At 40.2% G+C, this 18624-nt stretch overlaps 1 protein-coding gene across 1 annotated transcript in view; it reads right to left on the reverse strand.

The window, feature by feature from the left end:
• LRRC1 (leucine rich repeat containing 1) overlaps positions 1 to 18624 on the reverse strand; it is a 109909-nt gene that overhangs the window by 43997 nt on the left and 47288 nt on the right. The window contains exons 5-10 of the mRNA XM_068405357.1: positions 15934 to 15990; positions 14266 to 14329; positions 13435 to 13509; positions 11522 to 11666; positions 8499 to 8617; positions 7329 to 7412 (exon numbers count right to left, since the gene is read on the reverse strand). Coding sequence (XP_068261458.1) covers positions 7329 to 7412; positions 8499 to 8617; positions 11522 to 11666; positions 13435 to 13509; positions 14266 to 14329; positions 15934 to 15990 — 544 coding nt within the window. The remainder of the gene's footprint in view (positions 1 to 7328; positions 7413 to 8498; positions 8618 to 11521; positions 11667 to 13434; positions 13510 to 14265; positions 14330 to 15933; positions 15991 to 18624) is intronic.

Here is an 18624-nt window from a genome sequence, read left to right on the forward strand (position 1 = left end):
AGAAAAAATTAATATATATATATATATACACACACTAACTGTCTAATTGGTGTATCTAACATGAGGAGCTGTGAAAAGCAAGAGATACAAATAGTGAATGTTAATGAGCTGGCAAGTGATGCCCTAACTGTACAGAAAGTGTTCGCTTTTCCATGAATGAAGTTTGCGTTATTCAGTCTTGGAGCACAGAGATCCAAACAGTTTAGCCAAACAACCAAAGTAAAGCCATGCAGCCCTGATGCGACCAAAACTTCTATACTTTTGACAATGGAAAAATGCAGCAGTGGAAGTGGCCAGCCTGAGTCATCATGCATTTAAAGCAGTTTAATGAAAGGTAACAGTAGAACCGTGGACTGAATAATACTTACAGGGTTATCAATTTACCTGACCCATAATTTTCCAAGCGGCTAACAATTAAGAAAATACAAGAAATGTTCAATTTATTTTTCTTTATCCATACCAGACAAGAGCATGCCAACAAATGGAGACAGAACATCATTTTTCTACTGCCAAAGAGGGTAAGAACTCTTAAGTGATTTTAACTTCAGTTATTTTAACTTTGCTCTATCAGTCAATAGGCAATTGTTCAAAGGTTCTGTTTCATTCAGAGGTAGTGAAGACCTTTTTTTCTTTTTAACAGGGTAGTGGGGGGAGATAACAGACAGATACTGAATTTTTTTATGAAACTGTTTTTAGAAAGGCAGGCAGCATCTAACAAGCAGCATCAGATGAGATATCACAGAGAAAAAAAGACAAGCTGACAGTTAAAAAAAAAAATCTTTGTCATTTCAAAAAAAGATGGCACTCATCCAGCAGTACAGAAAGACATGAGGTCCAGCGTTTGAAAATCTAAACACAAAGTGGTACCACTGAGGCAAAGTGCACACACTGAATGGCATGCTGAAAGGAAAACGTTGTCGTGACCACCATGAAGTAATACAGTATCAGAACGTCACTGGTTTGGCTGAGAGTCATTAGCTGACAAAGAGTCATGCTTTCCAAGGGTCTGATCACATGCTTACAACAGACTGTGCCAAACCACCGTGTAGGCACCAAGTACACAGTTGAGACCACAAGCCCATTTAACAGTTAAGCACACAGCTCATTTTGAGCACAGACTTCAATTAATGAGGACAAGCATGTGCTTAGTTCTAGGCACATGAGTAACTGTTCCAAAGACTGGAGGCTTAAAGAAGTCCTCATGTTCTTCTGTAGTGAGCTAGACATAAGGAAAAGGTCTCAAATGAGTTGTGCATGTCTAAGTCATACTCCTGAGATTTATTTCATTCTAGCAACTTTAATTTAAGGGTTATTCACTTGTCTCATCACACCATCTCCAAAGAACAGTCAGCCTAGATAAAACACAAAAACAAAACCACAAAAACAAAACCCACACATCAGTCAGGTAGGAAATGGTCATTACTATGAAGTGCTAATTTTGAGATCAGTGATTTCACAGTACTGTAAAGTCTGAACAAAACTGCCTATTTGCATTCAGGTGGACCTGCTTCAGAGGATGAGCACCACTAGGAGCCCTCTGGGTTCCACACAAAACACTACCCCTATGGAGGATGTTTTTGCTCTTTTCTTCTGTCTCAGTCTGAGGCCCATCTTTCTAACAGCTTCCTTGCTCTGGAGAAGCAGTAAGACTTGGGCATACATAGAAAAGATGTCAGCTTGGCTACTAAAACTCGCCTCCTGCTTTTTTGACATCCACATACCCACTGCCAGTCCATCTTAAACTGTCCTCCAGAACTGCAAGTCTTATCACATCACTTCTCTGCTGATGTTTCTGATGACTCCTTTTCTCTACTGCAAACAGACTGTTGTTTTGACGCCTGCATCAGTTGTGTATTTTTGATCACTCAACTTCTACTGTTCTTCTCTGTTACAATAACCTGGTGGTTGCCATCTGATTTTTCTTGCTGATGACACCTTTGCAGCTTTCTGGAGGTAAACCCAAGAAGAGTGTGCAGATTCATCTCTCTCTTCCCATTTAGATCCCTCCCAAAACCTACCACTTGTTCCCTCTCTTGAGCCCAGCTGTCGGTTACAGTCATTCATCACCACAGACGAAATTTCACTGATTACCATGGCGCATCCTAACATTGTTGGTGCTCTAAAGCCAAAACACAAAATAAAGGTGGGAAACTTAGAAGGCCTTCAAGTTACATTAGTTGAATAACACCTTTTGATCTCAGCATCTGTTAACTGCTCAACAGATATGAATCAATTCTGCTGTCCTTTACCAGTTAGCAGTTTTCACACAGGTATAAGCAATGCAAAAAAAAACAGCATTATGACAAATACTACAATGATTATTCTTTAGCATGTGACTAGTTAAAGTCCAGTGACACATCTCTTTTATTCAACTCTCAATACAGCTGTCAGCATGAAGAACTCTCACTAGGTTTATACAACTCTGATAAATATACTGGGAATTTAAACACAGTTCCTATTGTGTTGTAAAATCTTTTCCAGGGTGTCATAACCAAAATTTTGTTTGCATTCAAAGTAAATGAAGTCAGAATTTTCCTTGGCCCCAGATAAAATAGATTAATTCTTTAATTGTAAGCTGAGAATACATTTAGAGGTGGAAGAAACTGCCCAATTTGCTATTATTAGCTATTACTCAGTTATTATTAACTTTAAATTGGCTAGGAAAATCTTCGGCAAACTGACTTCAACACTTCTTGCACCACTGGTGAATAGTATGGGAGGAGCACAGCAAGAGAGCTTCTCTGCCCTCTGACTCAAGACAAGTTTTCCTGCATTTTTCCTTAGTGCCTTTTTTCCCTTTGAGACACACAAACACATACTTTTACACAAACGAGGGAAGGGACGGGACAGCGGAAGCTAAAACCAGAAACAACAAAGCAGCCCCAACTCGTTTTAAAAAAAAAAATATGTAAAAAGCACAGTTATTGCCAAAAAAACCTGCAGTTTTACCTGCTGTAGTAATAATTCTCACAATATACCTCAGAGCCAGGAAGGACACATTACCAGATCTCTGCAGGTTGTAGAGACTCATTAACAAAAGCACATGAACTGGAAAACATTCCAAGGAGGTTATTTATGCAAGTGCCAAAATCAACACGCCAGTTTCACCAGCGTTCCAGTGCCAGGGTGGGATTTCAATACCAAAGAGTCACCAGGCAGGTCTTTCAAGTTCAAAGGGAAAAACATTTGTAACTATATGAACAGGTTTAGACATTCTCGGTTCTTGCCGAAGTCTGTTTCACCACTCAGTTCAGTGAGAGAGGGATCGAGCTGCAAGATGTGATACTGAAGATGAAATCTGTCAGTGACTCAAGTCTTGGTCACACATTCAGCTGTCCCACATTTTACCTTATATATCGGCACCAGATACAAAAGAACCTTTGAACCAGGAAACTTGGAAGGGGTATTTGCATACAAACTCCTCAATAAACCCAAGTCAAGAAATCTTACACCAAGAGGTAGAGACTGGTTTTACAAGTGTGCACTGAAACAATGTGGCAATGTAATGGTTTGACAGGTTGACCCAAAATCCAATCCTAGTAAACTGCTAACAAACCAAAAAAAAACAAACTAAAAAAAAACCCCAAACCGCCAAAAAAACCCCACACCACCACAAAAAGCTAGAACTCATACAGTATCTCACCAGGTTATATTAGAGCAGGCACACTATTTCTGCCATCCTATCTATAAAAGCTCTCTTTGCTCCAGGAATAATTCTGGAGGGAAGGACAGAGACATCAGCAGGCAGATATGATATTGGTTACATGTACTCTTCTCCCTAGTAGAGTGTCATTTTTTCTATATGCATGTTATCAGACTCTATGTCTTTGTCTCTCTCCAACAGAAACCAGTAAATGTCGCACACCCATTTCTTACAAGGATGAAGACCACAAATGAACAGCTGTTCTAGCACTCTGTCAGGCAAAGAAAGAACAAAAGAAAGTGGGAAGGAAAAGAGGGAAAGGAGAAGAGGGGAAGATACCAAGCAAGAATATCTGCAGTTCATACTCTCCTTCTGCATCTGACTCTGCTTCTGTGAAGGGGGAACCATTGTACAAGTATTAATAGTGATTGATGTGCAAAGGTCTGAGACCCCAATCTTTGGCATACTATCTCAGGAGACATCTTAAGCAACACACAGCAGGCAGGGGTGTTGAAAATGACTGCTGTCAGAAGCTCGTGCCTGGCTTTAAATATTAGTTAGTCACTTTGAGATGAAAATAAATGGAGAAGATGGAAAGCTTTCTCACCATCAAGCAGAACCTTCCAACAGACGGAAAAAGGGTGACACATTTTTCAGTTCTCCTTAAGTGTTCTACCAATGCATTTTGTATTTTTTTTTCCAAATCAGTAATGATGAGAAGGAAAACAGAAATCGAATATTTCACGAAAACATCAAATTGTTCCTCCCTGCCATTGAAAGGGAAACTCAGAATTGGGATCTTTGCCATTATCAGCACCCCTGAAGCTGCTCCTGTAGATGCTTTGCGTAACAGCAAACAGTACTCATTATACCTGTGCACTCTGTTTATGCAGAGCGTTCTTCTTATAGGGCTATGAAATGTGGCTTTTCACTGAATTCCTCCAAATTTTAACCAGAAAACTTGTACTATAGAAATGTTTGTGTTTGGTTTAAAGCAAAAAGCTACTGGTTGAGAAAAATACTACACAAAGAAAATGCAGCTCCAGGAACAGATGAAACATGAGCAGAGAGCAGTAGATTTCCTTCTGTTTTCAAAACTAGCATTTCAGCATTGTTAGAAGGCAATCTAAAGACTTTGAGGGAAAAGTGTTTTATTGCACAGCCTAAGGACAAGGAATTGAAACTGACACTTGAAAAACTTAAACCAAAAAGTCCCATTAGCTAGATGGTAGGTTCTGCAATACATGCATATTAACTATTTTTGACAAAAACCATTGCATCATTTGTTTATGCTTCCTATTTGTTACCGTTACCAGCTTGGAATTCAAATCCACTGATCTAGAGGGTGGATATGACCCTCCAATTAGAGAAGGACTGACTTCCTTTAAAAATAAAAAATACAAGAATTTTTAAAATCCACAGAGCAAAACAGACTTTAATGAAACATTCTGGAAATCTTACGCTAAACATAATTTCAAAGTGTTTGCTCTAATAAGAAAGATACATAGGTGTGGAGACCTTTAGAGGGAAAAAAAAAATCTGTTTCAAAGAATTGGATGCCAAGGAGCTCCATTTCCTCTGTTTCTCTGCCAAACTCCCTGGGAACCACCCTCTCCCATCTTTATTTCCTGGACTTTCTACAACTCCCCAGCTCACCTCATTCCAGACATCACCTTCCATTTCCTCATCATCCGCCTTCTCCAAACACAGACTCATCCCTGACTTTATCCCACCCCTCGTGCAGGTGTCCCCTCCCCTCTCTCTTATGTGCACTAATGTTCTCCACACATGTTCTTGTTCTTCAGTTCACCCTTCGATATCCCCAACTCCTTCACCAACTGGGCAATGCTTTCCAGCTCTGAAACTCATTTCTGGTTCCAAGTCTCCAGTTCCTTATTCAGCATCAATCCCTTTATTGTTCTGCACTGAGCCCTTGACCCTGTTATGTCCCCCAAACACACACTCCATATTCACACACTCTCTGCTTTCCTGGTTCTAAAGCTGAGCCTCCTCCTCTCACCTGCTCCTGCCCCTGCTCCTTCCAAGCCACACTGCTCACCCTCATGCACCGTCTCCAATACCATGAACTTCATTAACTAAGAAAAGTGCCTTTATACCACATAAGCTGTTAATGGCCAATCTGGAAATAAAGTGTATCAGTAAAACCTTACATTCAGAGCAATTCTGCTTAAAGGTGGACAAGGCACAAAACTGTACAAGTCTCAAGTACAGATAGTTTAGGACACCTGTGTAATGTATTAAATTAAGTTCTTTGTAAAGACATGGGAAGTCTTCTGCTGAATGAGCACAAGATCAAAATTGACATTACATCCCAACCCAAAAACACAGTTTTCCCACGGTCCTGCCTCTTGCTAGCATTTATGCAACCCGTCTGGGTATGCCCTCTGCAATTTTATGTTCAGAACCAGCAGCATCTCTGCAGAGGAGACACTGTCCTGCTAGAGGAGCTGCAGTACTCACATCTTCTCTTCCCTTCCTCACCTTCCTCGCTTCCCATCAAACATACACTTACAAGCCAATCTGTAAAGAAGCAATAAGGGTAATCATAGAGCACAAATTAGGTGACCAACCTGTGGCACCTCCGACCTGGGCCATTGGAATTGTTGCTGCCAGTGCCACAGCAGCATCCTCTGCCCCTGCTCAATCCCTCCTCTTCAGACCACCATCTCTCCCTCACCTCCCCGTTCCCAGCCACTTTGCTTCTTCCTCACACCTCCTCCTCAAACTGTCCAAGCTCCCTAAGTAAGCGGGCCTGAGCAGAAGCAGGCGCTCACTAGCCAGAGCTGATACTCCTCTCAATTCCCATCCATCAGCTGCCACCTGCTCCTGAAGTGACTGAAAGTGGTGAACAAAAGCTACAACCTCAGAGTCACATGTTAGAAACAGATAAGAAAATTCAAGGGAAGAACTACTTGGACAAAAATTAGACAGAAACTAGTGCAAACAGAACCAACTCACAGTTCCGTGCTCCAATCACAGGGTGCTGCTTCCCCTGATCTCTTTCCAGAATTTACTGCTGAACTAAACTTGTAAGGCCTTCGTTGTATTTAGTTTCACAACATAAATTCTAGCCTCATTTCATTCCATATACTGTTAACAACAGACAAGAAGTCCTAGTGATCACAGCTGTTAAGATTTGAGGTATCAGTGATCCTGGTCTCAGCAGATCCTCATATTTAAACGCAAAAGTAGTCCTGAGATCTCCAAAACCAAAAAGACTGTCAAAACAGACTCTGAATCATTTTTCAGAATATGAAACCTTCCCTTTGCTATTGCTCACAAGAGCGAGGCAAGGAAGACTCCAGTAGTATTTTTATTCTACATGCAGAAGAGGCATTTTGATGTTTAAATGCATTCACAGAATTCCCAGTCTTCAAATAGTGCTGCACCTGACACCCACACTGGGAATTACTAGTTACAAGCTAATTAGATCCGAGCCACCTTGTTCAACTGCCAAGACATTTTGCCCTTCAAGCCACCAGATCACCAAAGCTGTTGTTCAGATTTATGCTGTTCAGATCTAATGGACAATTTTCTGGTTGTTATTAGTTTGAGAAGAATACCCAGTCCATCAAAGTCACCTGCTACTTCTTGTAGGCATTTGAAATCAAGAGGTTTCTGTTTGTATAATCACATCTGTGAGAGTTAATTGCACAAAACTTACCTCTTTGGGCAAAGATGTTAATTTGTTTCTATCGGCATTCAAATTGTTCAGCTTCTTTAGTTTTCCGATGCTCTTCGGCAATGACTGTGCCAACAAAAACAACGTAATATGCAAACAAAATTTGTAAATTCACAGAGTCAGAACAAAACTTATCTCACTTTAAAATTAATTTTAATAGATTTACTAGACTTATTTATAGATCTAATAATTATTTATCTGATTTAATAGAATTTATGTAATTTAATAGAATTAATAGACTGACCCATTTTCAATATTAGAGTGTAGTTAACCCTCATTACTACCAGGCCTTCCAAAGGAGATCCAAGGTTTTATCTTGCAGAAGAAATGTCCAGGAATGTTAGTTTCTAATACAAATTCACTCATGGGTTATCTCTGCACTAAGACGATAACATGCACAGCAGCTGTGCGCAGAGGCATGTATGCAGAATGTCCATATTATCTAACTTTAGGGTCCCTAAACAGCTAATTGAGAGGCAAGCTTCTAACTTAGGTGCTATGAACTGACCTCTGGAGAGGCATCTTTCCAACAGGCTTAAGCTCCTAACTCAACCAAGCACCAACCTAACTTAAATGCTCAAACCTAGATTTTTATAAACACTTCTACTCTCCAAGTGTCAGTGTCATGTGAAGGTAGTTTCAAAATAAGAGAAAGAAACACCTAATGGAAGAAAGTTTGAAATTTTATTTTAATTGACCACATATCATATTTAATGCCTGGCTGGAGTAGACCAGCAGAGCAAGGAACAGTACAACAGCAGCTCTGCAATGCCTGGGGCTTCTGTTCAGTTCCAGCAAGTCTGATCCAGATAACGCACAGCAAAAACTGGCAATAACGCAACATGGCACAAACTCTGCATTAGAAACACAACAAAGTAAGTGACACCTGCACTCCACATGCTCCGATTCCCTTACTGGTCATGAAAGATTCAGGAGTGAATATGTAACTGCTTAAGCCTTTGGAAGGGCGGATTGTTATTACACACAACTTGATCTTTAGCATTCATTTAACAGGTAAGAAGTGAGATGCATTTAAAGGAAACTCGCTACTTAGCAGTAGTAAGCATGAGTAACCTTATGAGCTAAGTGATTCAGCACCTAGCAGCAGGTCTTATTACCATAAGCCGTCTGAGCAGCCATGACCGTGCTTACCTGCAGCTGGTTTTCTGTTAGAACTAGCTCAGTAAGGCTTTCACAGTCTCCAATTGAATCCGTTAGTTGAATAAGTTTGTTCTGATCAACCTTCAAAATGGAGAGCCTCCTCAATTTTCCTGGACAGAAAGAACAACATGTTTGTTTAGCTTTGTATCCTCCGATGCCTGCTTTAATTACAGAAAATTTTACTGCTGCAAAAATTTTAGAAATCCTCTAACATTATGTATTTTTTTTTTTTAGGTAAAACATGAATTCAAGCACTGCTTCACTTGGCGCTTCTACTATTTGCAAGTTTATAACATCACTGAATTCATATTCAATATAAAGATTCATATCCAATATTTAAGCATATTAAATTGTATTAAAGTTGCAATCTGAATGATACCCCATGTAAATGTCAAGGACATGTCTACCCAAGGGCCTATAAAAAGGAGAAAATTATCTATTTTTTCCTCGATTATACAATGTCTATTATTAAAGTAGTGTTCAGAAGATCACCTACGCCTACCCAGCCACAGTAAGAAAGACTTGCACTGAAGTGACAGCCCAAACCCAAACACAATCAAGGTCTCTTTGTCCTAATATAGAACCCGGTTAGTCAGACATGAAAACCAAGTTTATTTTTTAGAATAGAAATCAAACTTCTTTGAGTATCTTCTCCCCAGGAAAGACAAAATACTATTTCAGAGCAGAAAGCTCACTTTGTACCAGAATGGTCTTTGGTGCCAAGCAGAGCTGACCAAGGCAGAGAATCCAGGAGACATCACTAGCTGCTGACACGTCCCTGCCCATCCCCACATTGTCCAAAATAGCTGTAATAGGCTGGCACATCCAATTAGCTGATGATGCTAAATCATGAAGAGACAGCTGATACACAGAAAGATAGCAACCTAAACCGAAACCCAAGGTGCAGCAAGAAGTGCAGAGCTCCGCACCTGGGCAGAATAAACCCGTGGACCAGCACAGGCTGGGAAGTGATGGGCCATACAAGAGCCCTGCTGGAAGGAATCTGGGGGCTATGGTGGGCACCAGGCTGAATATGAACTAGCAGTGAGCTCTCACCAGAAATAAAGTAAACACTGGCTGGACTACATTAGGAGAATTACAGCCAGCAAATCAATGGAAGTTACTATATCCCATCTACTTGGCACCAGTGAGGCCACACCTGTAAAATCATGCTCAGCTTCATGTCCTGTCCTGTCTTCCCCCCAGTCTCCCTGATGCCCCAGTTCAAGTGAGATGTTGATGAGGGTCCAGCACAAAGCTATCAAGATGACCAAGGCACATGTGCACTGAGGCTGAGAGAGCTGCCTTTGTTGACTCCAGCAAAGAAGCAGCCAAGGAGGCACCTAGGAACAGCCCACAACTACTTGAAAGGCAGTTACAGAGATGACAGAGCCAAACTCTTCTCTGCAGTGGCAGGTGAGACAGCAATGGCTGCAAATTGAAACATGGGACGTCCAAGCTGGACATCTGGAGAAGCTTCCTCATTGGGAGGTGGTGCAGCACTGACACAGGCTGCCCGGGGGTGCTGGAGCCACCTCCATTAGGAGCTTTAGAGACTTGGTGAGACACGACCACAGCTGACCTGACCTGCTGGTGTTGGTGAGAACCCTGCTTCGAGGGCTCTACAGATCCACCAATCCAACCAACAATTCAGTGACCAGCTGAGCTCTTCCCAGTAGCTTCTACAGAGACCAGAGAGGTCCACTTCAACCACAATACTAGATTTTCTCCATTTTGCATAGTCAGTTCCAATATTACACAAAAGGAATAAGTACTGCAGCACTACCCAATTTTCCAAACACAAGTAAGCTATTACATTCGCATAAGTAGCAATTTTTTTTTTGCCTTTGTAACAAAGTTACATCCAGAAAATGTTACAAAATGCACATGCAAACTAGGCCTGGCCTGAAATGGCCTGGCCCTTCGCAATCGCCTTCCCCAGCAAAGAATGTCCATTGAACAGGATTCTCGAGAAGCAGCAGCTCCTCTTGTTCACCAGCTGGTGTTACAGACAAGCTCCCCTCTGGCAAGCTGCATGGGCTGTAGCCTTTCAGAAGGTACAGCTCCATTTCTGATGGACAACAACTGTACTGGCCAGCTCAGGTCATCAGAGAGGGCTGCTACAACTCTCTATCCAACACACACAAGCCAACTGTAGGACCCACAGTAGTCACCCCACTCCCCCAAGTTTCACTTTTGCTAGAATAACATTTTTCTTAGGCTCATATAGCATATGGATGAAGGGGGAAGGTCTGTCCATTCTTTTCCACATTCCCGGTTAAACCACATTCACAAGTCCTCCTTCCCCTACACCTTTATTTTTGGGAAAAAAAAAAAAAAAAAGTCCTGGCAAGGAGAAGGCACACTCTTGCAACGTGAAACTCTCAAAAAAAAAAACAGCTGATGAGTAGTAGAGAAAAAAGTTACTGCAGGGGTAAAAACATTTCCCTTAAAAAAGACACTGGTAACGCTTCAGAAAACATTCTTCAGTTATTAAACCTGTTCTAAGGGGTCAGACACAGAAAGGTTGTAGTTTGGATCCTCAAGGGTAAGGAGTAGTGGGCTAAAGCTGAAACAGCCTTCCATCGGGTTCAGTATAGGATTAATCACATTGTCCAGTTGAAGATCCCCACTAAAAAGGATGTATTTTTTGTAGTGATACTGTTGATCAGTCTTATCAAGTGACCTACAGTATGTTATAAGCTAGAATTTTACAATGTTAAAGAGTTATGATGGTGACGTGGACACAGTAGTAACAGAGAGGATATATTAACTTTTATTTTGTCTGGGTAGGTATCAAGTGAAGACCAAAAAAGGATTACAAGGTAGTCATTATGCAGACAATTAAAATGTGAAATTATAATAGAGCTATGCATTTCATACTAAGCAAAAAAAAAAAAGCTGAGACAAGCTCATCTCTTGCACAAAAAGACTTCAAAAGACTTGAAAACAAATGACTTACAATTTACGGTGGATTAAATGGTTCTGTGTGACAGCATTCACCTTGTACTTACCAATGCCATCAGGTAAGACCTGAAGTAAATTCTGAGAAACAAGCAAGTCTGTTAAAGAAGTCAGACCACTAATTTCTTCAGGAAGGCATTCCAATTTATTTTCAGAAACGTCCAGACAAAGCAGGTTTTTCAGGTTTCCTACTTCCTGACAATTGAGGCAAAAAATTAAAGTCATGCCCATACACGTAACAAAGCAATTTAAAAAATGTACCATCACTGAAATTCCAGAAAGAAAAACAATTCCCTGTATGACCTCAAAACTGGCCATTCTTTGTATGACCTCTAAATGCAGAAGAAAGTAAATAATTACATTTTACATACCATAAACCAACCAAGTGATACAGTCAGTTTCTGATTCTAACTATTAAGACTGGCTTCAGCAGTCAGACAAGGTATGCTGAGCACACCCAGGCAAGCACCAGCCAAAACTGGAGTTTTCCTCAAGTAAAGACTGCAAAGTTGTTGTTTTCAGAACTACAGATTATCAACCTCCACGTAATTAAAGTCTGCCCCTCCCAATTAACCCTAGGCAAATCAGGATTAGTCCCTCCTGGCTGATACAGCAACATGCCATGACATCTAGGGATTTCATATCTTCACATCTCCCAAATGCAACAAATGTAGAAATAGGAATTGGGAGTGTTGCTCTAGCAAGCATATTTGAACTGTCAAATTATACTGCCATCATCTATAATTATTAATGATTACTTAATTTTTTACAATGGTGATCTGCCAATTAGCTTAAAAGTCTGACAGAGGAATACCTTTGTCCCTATTAGCCATGAGAGCACCCTCCCATTTCCCATGTACACAGACACCCCTATACACACTCTAAAATAGTTCCCATTTTAGTCATCTGAATTATCTTTCAGAGAACAGAACCAGCTGGAGGAGAAGTGTCCTTTACTTCTACATGCATGAAATTTTCATACAGTGACAGCCTTGATCTTAACTCACCAGATCAGTCCTTTTAGTTTGGAGATGTTTGCCACTCAAGAGGATCTTTCATTAAACACACACACCCTTTATCCTACAAGTTCATCTTTTGGACATTAAACAAAATACACAATAATGGCCAGGTTCAATAAAAACAGCTGCTGAAGTCACACTCAACCTTTTATGAATGATTATCAGTGTTTAACTACATCTACTTAAAAAATTATTAGGGCAAGCCAACAACAACAAAGTTGTCAAAGGTCACTAAACTGTAACTGATTTCCAGGTTACACTGTTGACAATGAGATCAATACAGCAAATAACAGCAAACTGCACAAGGAACAGGAGAAAACAGGTTTTGACTTGGCTCTAAAGGAAAAGGAGGGAAAAGAAACCATCCCACATTATCACAGTTCTTGAGAAAGGGAATTCAGAGTGCTGCAAGCTTTAAATGCTAAGGTCCCTCACTCCATGACTGCTGTCAGATGGAGGATTTGCCCACGTAAAGCAAAAATTCTATTTATGGCAACAGTTCTGTTATTGTACTTCTCCCAAACACTGTATTTGAATGGAAGAAGATGACTGCAAAAAAAACAATTTATCCTCAAAACTGTCAAAACTGCAATTTAGATAGATACAAAAGGTGAGGGTAAGCTCAGTCAACTAGTGGCTCTCTCATCATTGGGCCAGGACCATAAACAGAGGATGTGTCATCCTATAAATTGAACAATGTGCCTATTAGCAAACAATTTCTTTGTTAAACTATTTACAAGAAAATGTCTGGCAATGTATGATATCATGTACAATCCCTTGCAGAGAAACTTATTAAGAGAAAACGCTTACACATCCAAAACCAAACCCAAGCAAAGTGAACTGAGAAAACTACTCAATTTTAAATTACCTCCCTTTAGGTATGAACGAAAAAGGTTTTATTTTAAAAGCATCTTCAAAACAGTATCAGTAGAGCTTATCTTTACCTGAGGTATTTCGGCTAATTGGTTTCCATCCAACCAGAGGTCTTTAAGATTGAAAAGCGCACCAATTGTTTCTGGCTATAACATAAAAAGTCATCACGTTAAGTAGCATAGGAGCTTCAACTAAAAACCAAACAGCCACCCCGTTAATAACAGTCTGAGTAAACCAATCCTTACTCCAAGCACTATTTAGAGGTACCATGGTTAAATGCAGCAAGGGTGACTGTAAGCATTTGGGAACTCCATCATACAAATGAATTGTTATAGCTTAACAAGCTGCCATACCTTACCTGACGTGCACTAACAAATTGCATGCATACTCTTAATCTACTGCAAATCCAACGTTTAATTGAGTCAGCTTAAGGGAGATGACATATCTTTTGGTAGCTCTATCTGCCACTATGTCAGACACTGCAAACCTCAACAGTTTGCCTCAGCCCTTTCCCAAAGATTCCTGCTCCCACTCTGGAAATAGCTGAGCTTTCATCTGTGCTCAGCTCGACCAGCTCCCTACAGAAGTCCACGTGTTCATTGTAACTGCAAGCGCAGACAAGAGTTTATGCTCTTCCACTCCTTTTTCTTTCCGTAGAAAAAGTCTGTGCAGTGCTCTCATTTACTAGAGATCAGCTGCAGGTTTTGGGGTAAAATAACATTGTATTGAAGAAGACTAAGCAGATACAGGAAGCACCAACTCACTGCCAAAATTCATCTGTATGTATAAAAAGACTCTCCATACATTTTTCTTTCTTCAATTTTGGACATCCTATGACCTATTTAATCTAAATGATGCATAAAACAAGACCAACATGCACTTTCAGTGGCATGTGCTCTTACCAAGTGATAAAGTTCATTGTTTCCTAAATCAAGTTCTTCTAGTCGTTGCAGCTGGGCAAGTGATCTGTGAGATAAGTCAACACAAAACCACATCAGACTAAAGCAAAAGAAACCCCATGTATTTGAATGAGCTCATTTTACTGAAACTTGTATTTCAAATTACAAAGTACTGTAGACAGACAGTTATTTTACCGGGCATAGACTATTTGCAGTAATATCTTACTGAAAAAATAATTTGGTTTTTCAGTATAACTGTATGCCCTTGAAACTTGAAACTTAGTATAAGCAATCAAATAACTATTCTTTATTTTAACCATCGGTCCCTTGGGGTGGACAATGCCTCATAGTTTAGTATAGTTGGGTAGATTTATTTTTAGGGGGAATTTACAGTTACGCAACTGGATAAAAATTCCCCATAGTGATCACATGTAACAGTGTGACTCAAGACTCAATAAATTCATCATTTATCTTCTCAACATGATCTATCCATTTCTGAAGTATTTCAGGTTGGATTTGAGGATGCAAACAGAGGCCAGCCCAAAAGGATGTAAAAGCAGTTCTCTGGACATGAACAGACACAGAGGGCCACGCTTCTCCTTCAAAACCAGTCTGTTGCAGAGCTTTTGCTTACCTTCCCCAAAGCCGCAGTAGTACGAAAGCCAGTGAGACTCGTCAGCTACATTACTGGCAGTCAGACTTTTCCAGGAGCAATGAAATTGTCAACATTTGTGATAGCTTCACTCTGACACCACATGGCAAAACCTAGCCAGCAATTCACACCTTCTGACCACGGACATTTAAAGTGCCTTGTGGCTCACAGCTATGAACAGCCACAACCGAGGTACTGGGTAGATTGACAGGAAAAAAGGACCCCAAAGTGACTGGGGAAGAGATTCTGATTGAAATAGGTTAAATCTATCACAGTATCTATTAGATTATCTAAATAAGCAGATTAGGAGTCACCAAAACTCTTATAAGAAGCAGCCAGGTAGTGAAGGAAGGAAACTCCTTCACTAGAGAAAGAAGAGGCTTCTTTCAGGCAGCCAAAAAGGATCCCCAAAATATAAGATACTTGATTTATCTTACAAAAGATCACCAAATCCCCTGCCACAATACAGATAGCACAGAGACATCAGGATGACTTTTTTCCCCCTAAAATCACAGTGGGTGGAGTCAGACTTCAGCCATCAGTAGGCCTCTTTCTCACCAAGGCTTTGATCTCCAGGTTTTGGAAGCTTTTGGTTACTTAGCCCTGAACATGAACACTTATTTAAATGCTATGAAGGTCTAGAGTGGAAATCTCTGAGATCCTATTACCCTACTTTGACAGTTACGAAATTTCAGCATGAGAACAACCCAAACCACCACTCCCACTGCTGATGCGCTCGTTCAATGCATGCAGGAAGAAATGTTTGGTGCTGCTGCATTTTATACAGAATATTTTTATAGAGCAAAACCAATCGACACAGACTGCAGGCTCTTGCTACAAATCAAGTACAACTAGAAGTAATGGATGTAACTACGTGTTGCTCAAACAAAGCTGTATCTCATACATGTCAATTGGCACTGATTTTTTTTTCTAGCTGTCAATCAGTTGCATATGTTAGCAGATTTTAAGAATAAGAATATTTTATGCTAATATAACGGAACACATGAAAAGTCACTTACTCAGGTAAATATGTCAGCAAATTTTCTCTAAGTTCCAGTGAAGCCAGGTTATAAAGACTAAAAAAAACAACAAAAAAAGAACAAACCACATTTTAATGCAATCTTACTTTTTATATTCCACACTCGCAGAAAAAAAGTGTATGTTTACACAGTTTAAAACAAAATTGCTCTGAACTGATTTTTTTGTTGTTTTAATTCAATCAGACCATCATGTGAAAGGCAGCATACAAAGACAGGAAGTTTTTGCTTGTTTCTCTGTGATACTTCAACACATTAAAGCTAGAAAGTAAACAGACAAAACACAAATATCCATTTGTTAAAAGGTCAGTAGTTGCAAGTTACTGAACAGAGCATATTCATATGAATTGCATTTACTTGCTCACTTTCAGAATCTGGCGTGGGCTACCAAAGTTACAAAGCATCAGGTAAACCCATCACTGTTCTAACAGCAGCATGCTCATTACTGTAAGTGATGCTTCTAAGCAGCTCACTTACTCCATATCCCAAGCTTTTACTAATGTCACCATAGCAACATTCAGATTTTTCAGGGGTTTATTTATGACTAAATGGAACACAAGGAGTCAGACATTATCCCAACACTATAATCTGATCTAATCCTCCAATGTCCCAGGGAAAAATAAAAATCAGATATGGTGACTGCAAATAAGTAGTTTCCTACAACAGAATATGTTCTGTCCTGGTGCGCAGGGAAGGGGGACAGTGTGCTAGGCCTCAAATAAAATCTAGATTAAAAAACGAATTCCACTAAATTTGAAACGCACATTAAATCTAAACCCAAAATGTTTTTGTTTGTACACCTTAGGTAAAATTCAAGTATTTGTTTTCACTTCAAGCAATACCAACATACTGAATTACAGGATTATTAGTAAGCCCCAGTAAAAAAAGCAGCTGATAACCTGAACAAAACCAAAGAAAAACCTTCATATTGCAACTCCGATATAGCTATCTAAGCAGGGAAAGCAACATAACTGATGTAATGAGTTATTAAAGGGGAAAGAAGATTTTTCATGGATTGACTTTGGATGGTGTCTGAAAAATACATCCTTATTTCAAGCACCTATTTTGTACTGCATTCAGGAAACAGTGAATGAAATCTCACAGGAGGTTTGATCACAGTCTCAGCAGTCCTCTCCAGCTTTTAAAATAAACACATTTTACCCAATGAGTTCTGTATTCCTCCAGAAGAAATACAGTTAAAATATACCATACAGGAGAAGATATTTTAGTAGAAGCCTATCACAAATTCAATTAAAAGATAAGTGAGAATAACTCAGCTACTGCCACTCAAAATCATTTGACAGAGACAAGGTAATAAGGAAGCCATCATTCCAACGACACAAGAGAAAACTCTCGCATAAAAATTTTGACACTAAAACACAAGTCAAGATGAGACACAGTATCCGACATCCTCACCGAAACCAAACCAGTGAAGGGGGAGAGAGAAGGGGTGATGGAGAACCGTTTCCCTCCGAGAGGAACACGGGTCTGCTCTTACTCACATTGCCACCCACAGACTGCCATTACATTTTTGTTTACAGGTTTTCTAGCAACCGATTCCAATCTTCCTTTGAATTTCGCACTTTCTCTTCAAGCTCATATTAGGTGAGGCCCATGATTCACTTTTATCAAGAGAATACAAAAAGGATGCGCACACCGCCAAGCTGCCTTGTAATCTTGTGTTTACAGATCACCCCGCATCTACTTATCTCCCTCCCCATCACGGCTGAAGTGTCAACGAGTTAAATGGTGCAATCTCTTAATTTCTCTTCTTACATCAGACACCACTTTGGCTATGGTTAAGCAGAAATCTTTGTCAGCAAAACCACGTTCAACAGCAAGAACTTGGGAACCACCATCTTAACCAGCCTCATCATATCATTAAACTGGGGAAGGCCAGTGAATCAGCTCAGGAAATGGAGCCTGCTTAAAAATAACCCAGCAAAAAGAGCAACACAGATCCCTAATCCAACATAGAATAAATCCCCTTAAACACCTGGGCCAGTACAACTGCCAAGAAGGTGCAAGAAAGGCATCTGTACTGCCCAAGCCAGCAGTGCCATGAGGACTCACTGGGTAACTGTGCCCTTGTCGATACCCACCAACAGCTGTCCTTGCATCCCACCGCGTACCATGCATTTCAGAGACTGTGCCCGATCGCAGTCTTCTTATGGGAGTCAGCTACCTATGGGATTACATTTTCCCCTCTAATGAGACAGCTTTCTGGAGGAGAAATGCTTTATTCTACAGCTATTCTCACCCACAGCATGGTCACAACTGTAACTCGACCCTGGAACAAAACAAAGACACTGCCCTCCACCCCTTTAATCTATCCTTTCTACTTCTTCCAAGGTCTTGAGTCCAAACCCCATGTAAGCGGACCCCAACAGGCAAAATGAAGCTTCCCACCAATTAATGTAAAATAGAGACTAAGTCTATGAAGTTTATACCAGCAAAGCTGCCCCATTAGACTGAAGTATTACGTTTAAGGTGGATCCATCTGAAAGAGAGGCCAGAAAATTAGAGGAAATTTTAGACTCATTATTCTTAAACTTCGACTAGTTACAGAAGTGGCTCCCAGCAAACCTATGTGCTGCAATCTAAAATGGGAAAATGGGACAGTTCCCATGTAAAATAGCACCATATAAAAGTCATGCTGATGTACTGAAGCAC

This window comes from Nyctibius grandis, chromosome 1 (genome assembly GCF_013368605.1).
Source record: "Nyctibius grandis isolate bNycGra1 chromosome 1, bNycGra1.pri, whole genome shotgun sequence".
Classification (NCBI taxonomy): Eukaryota; Metazoa; Chordata; class Aves; order Nyctibiiformes; family Nyctibiidae; genus Nyctibius; species Nyctibius grandis.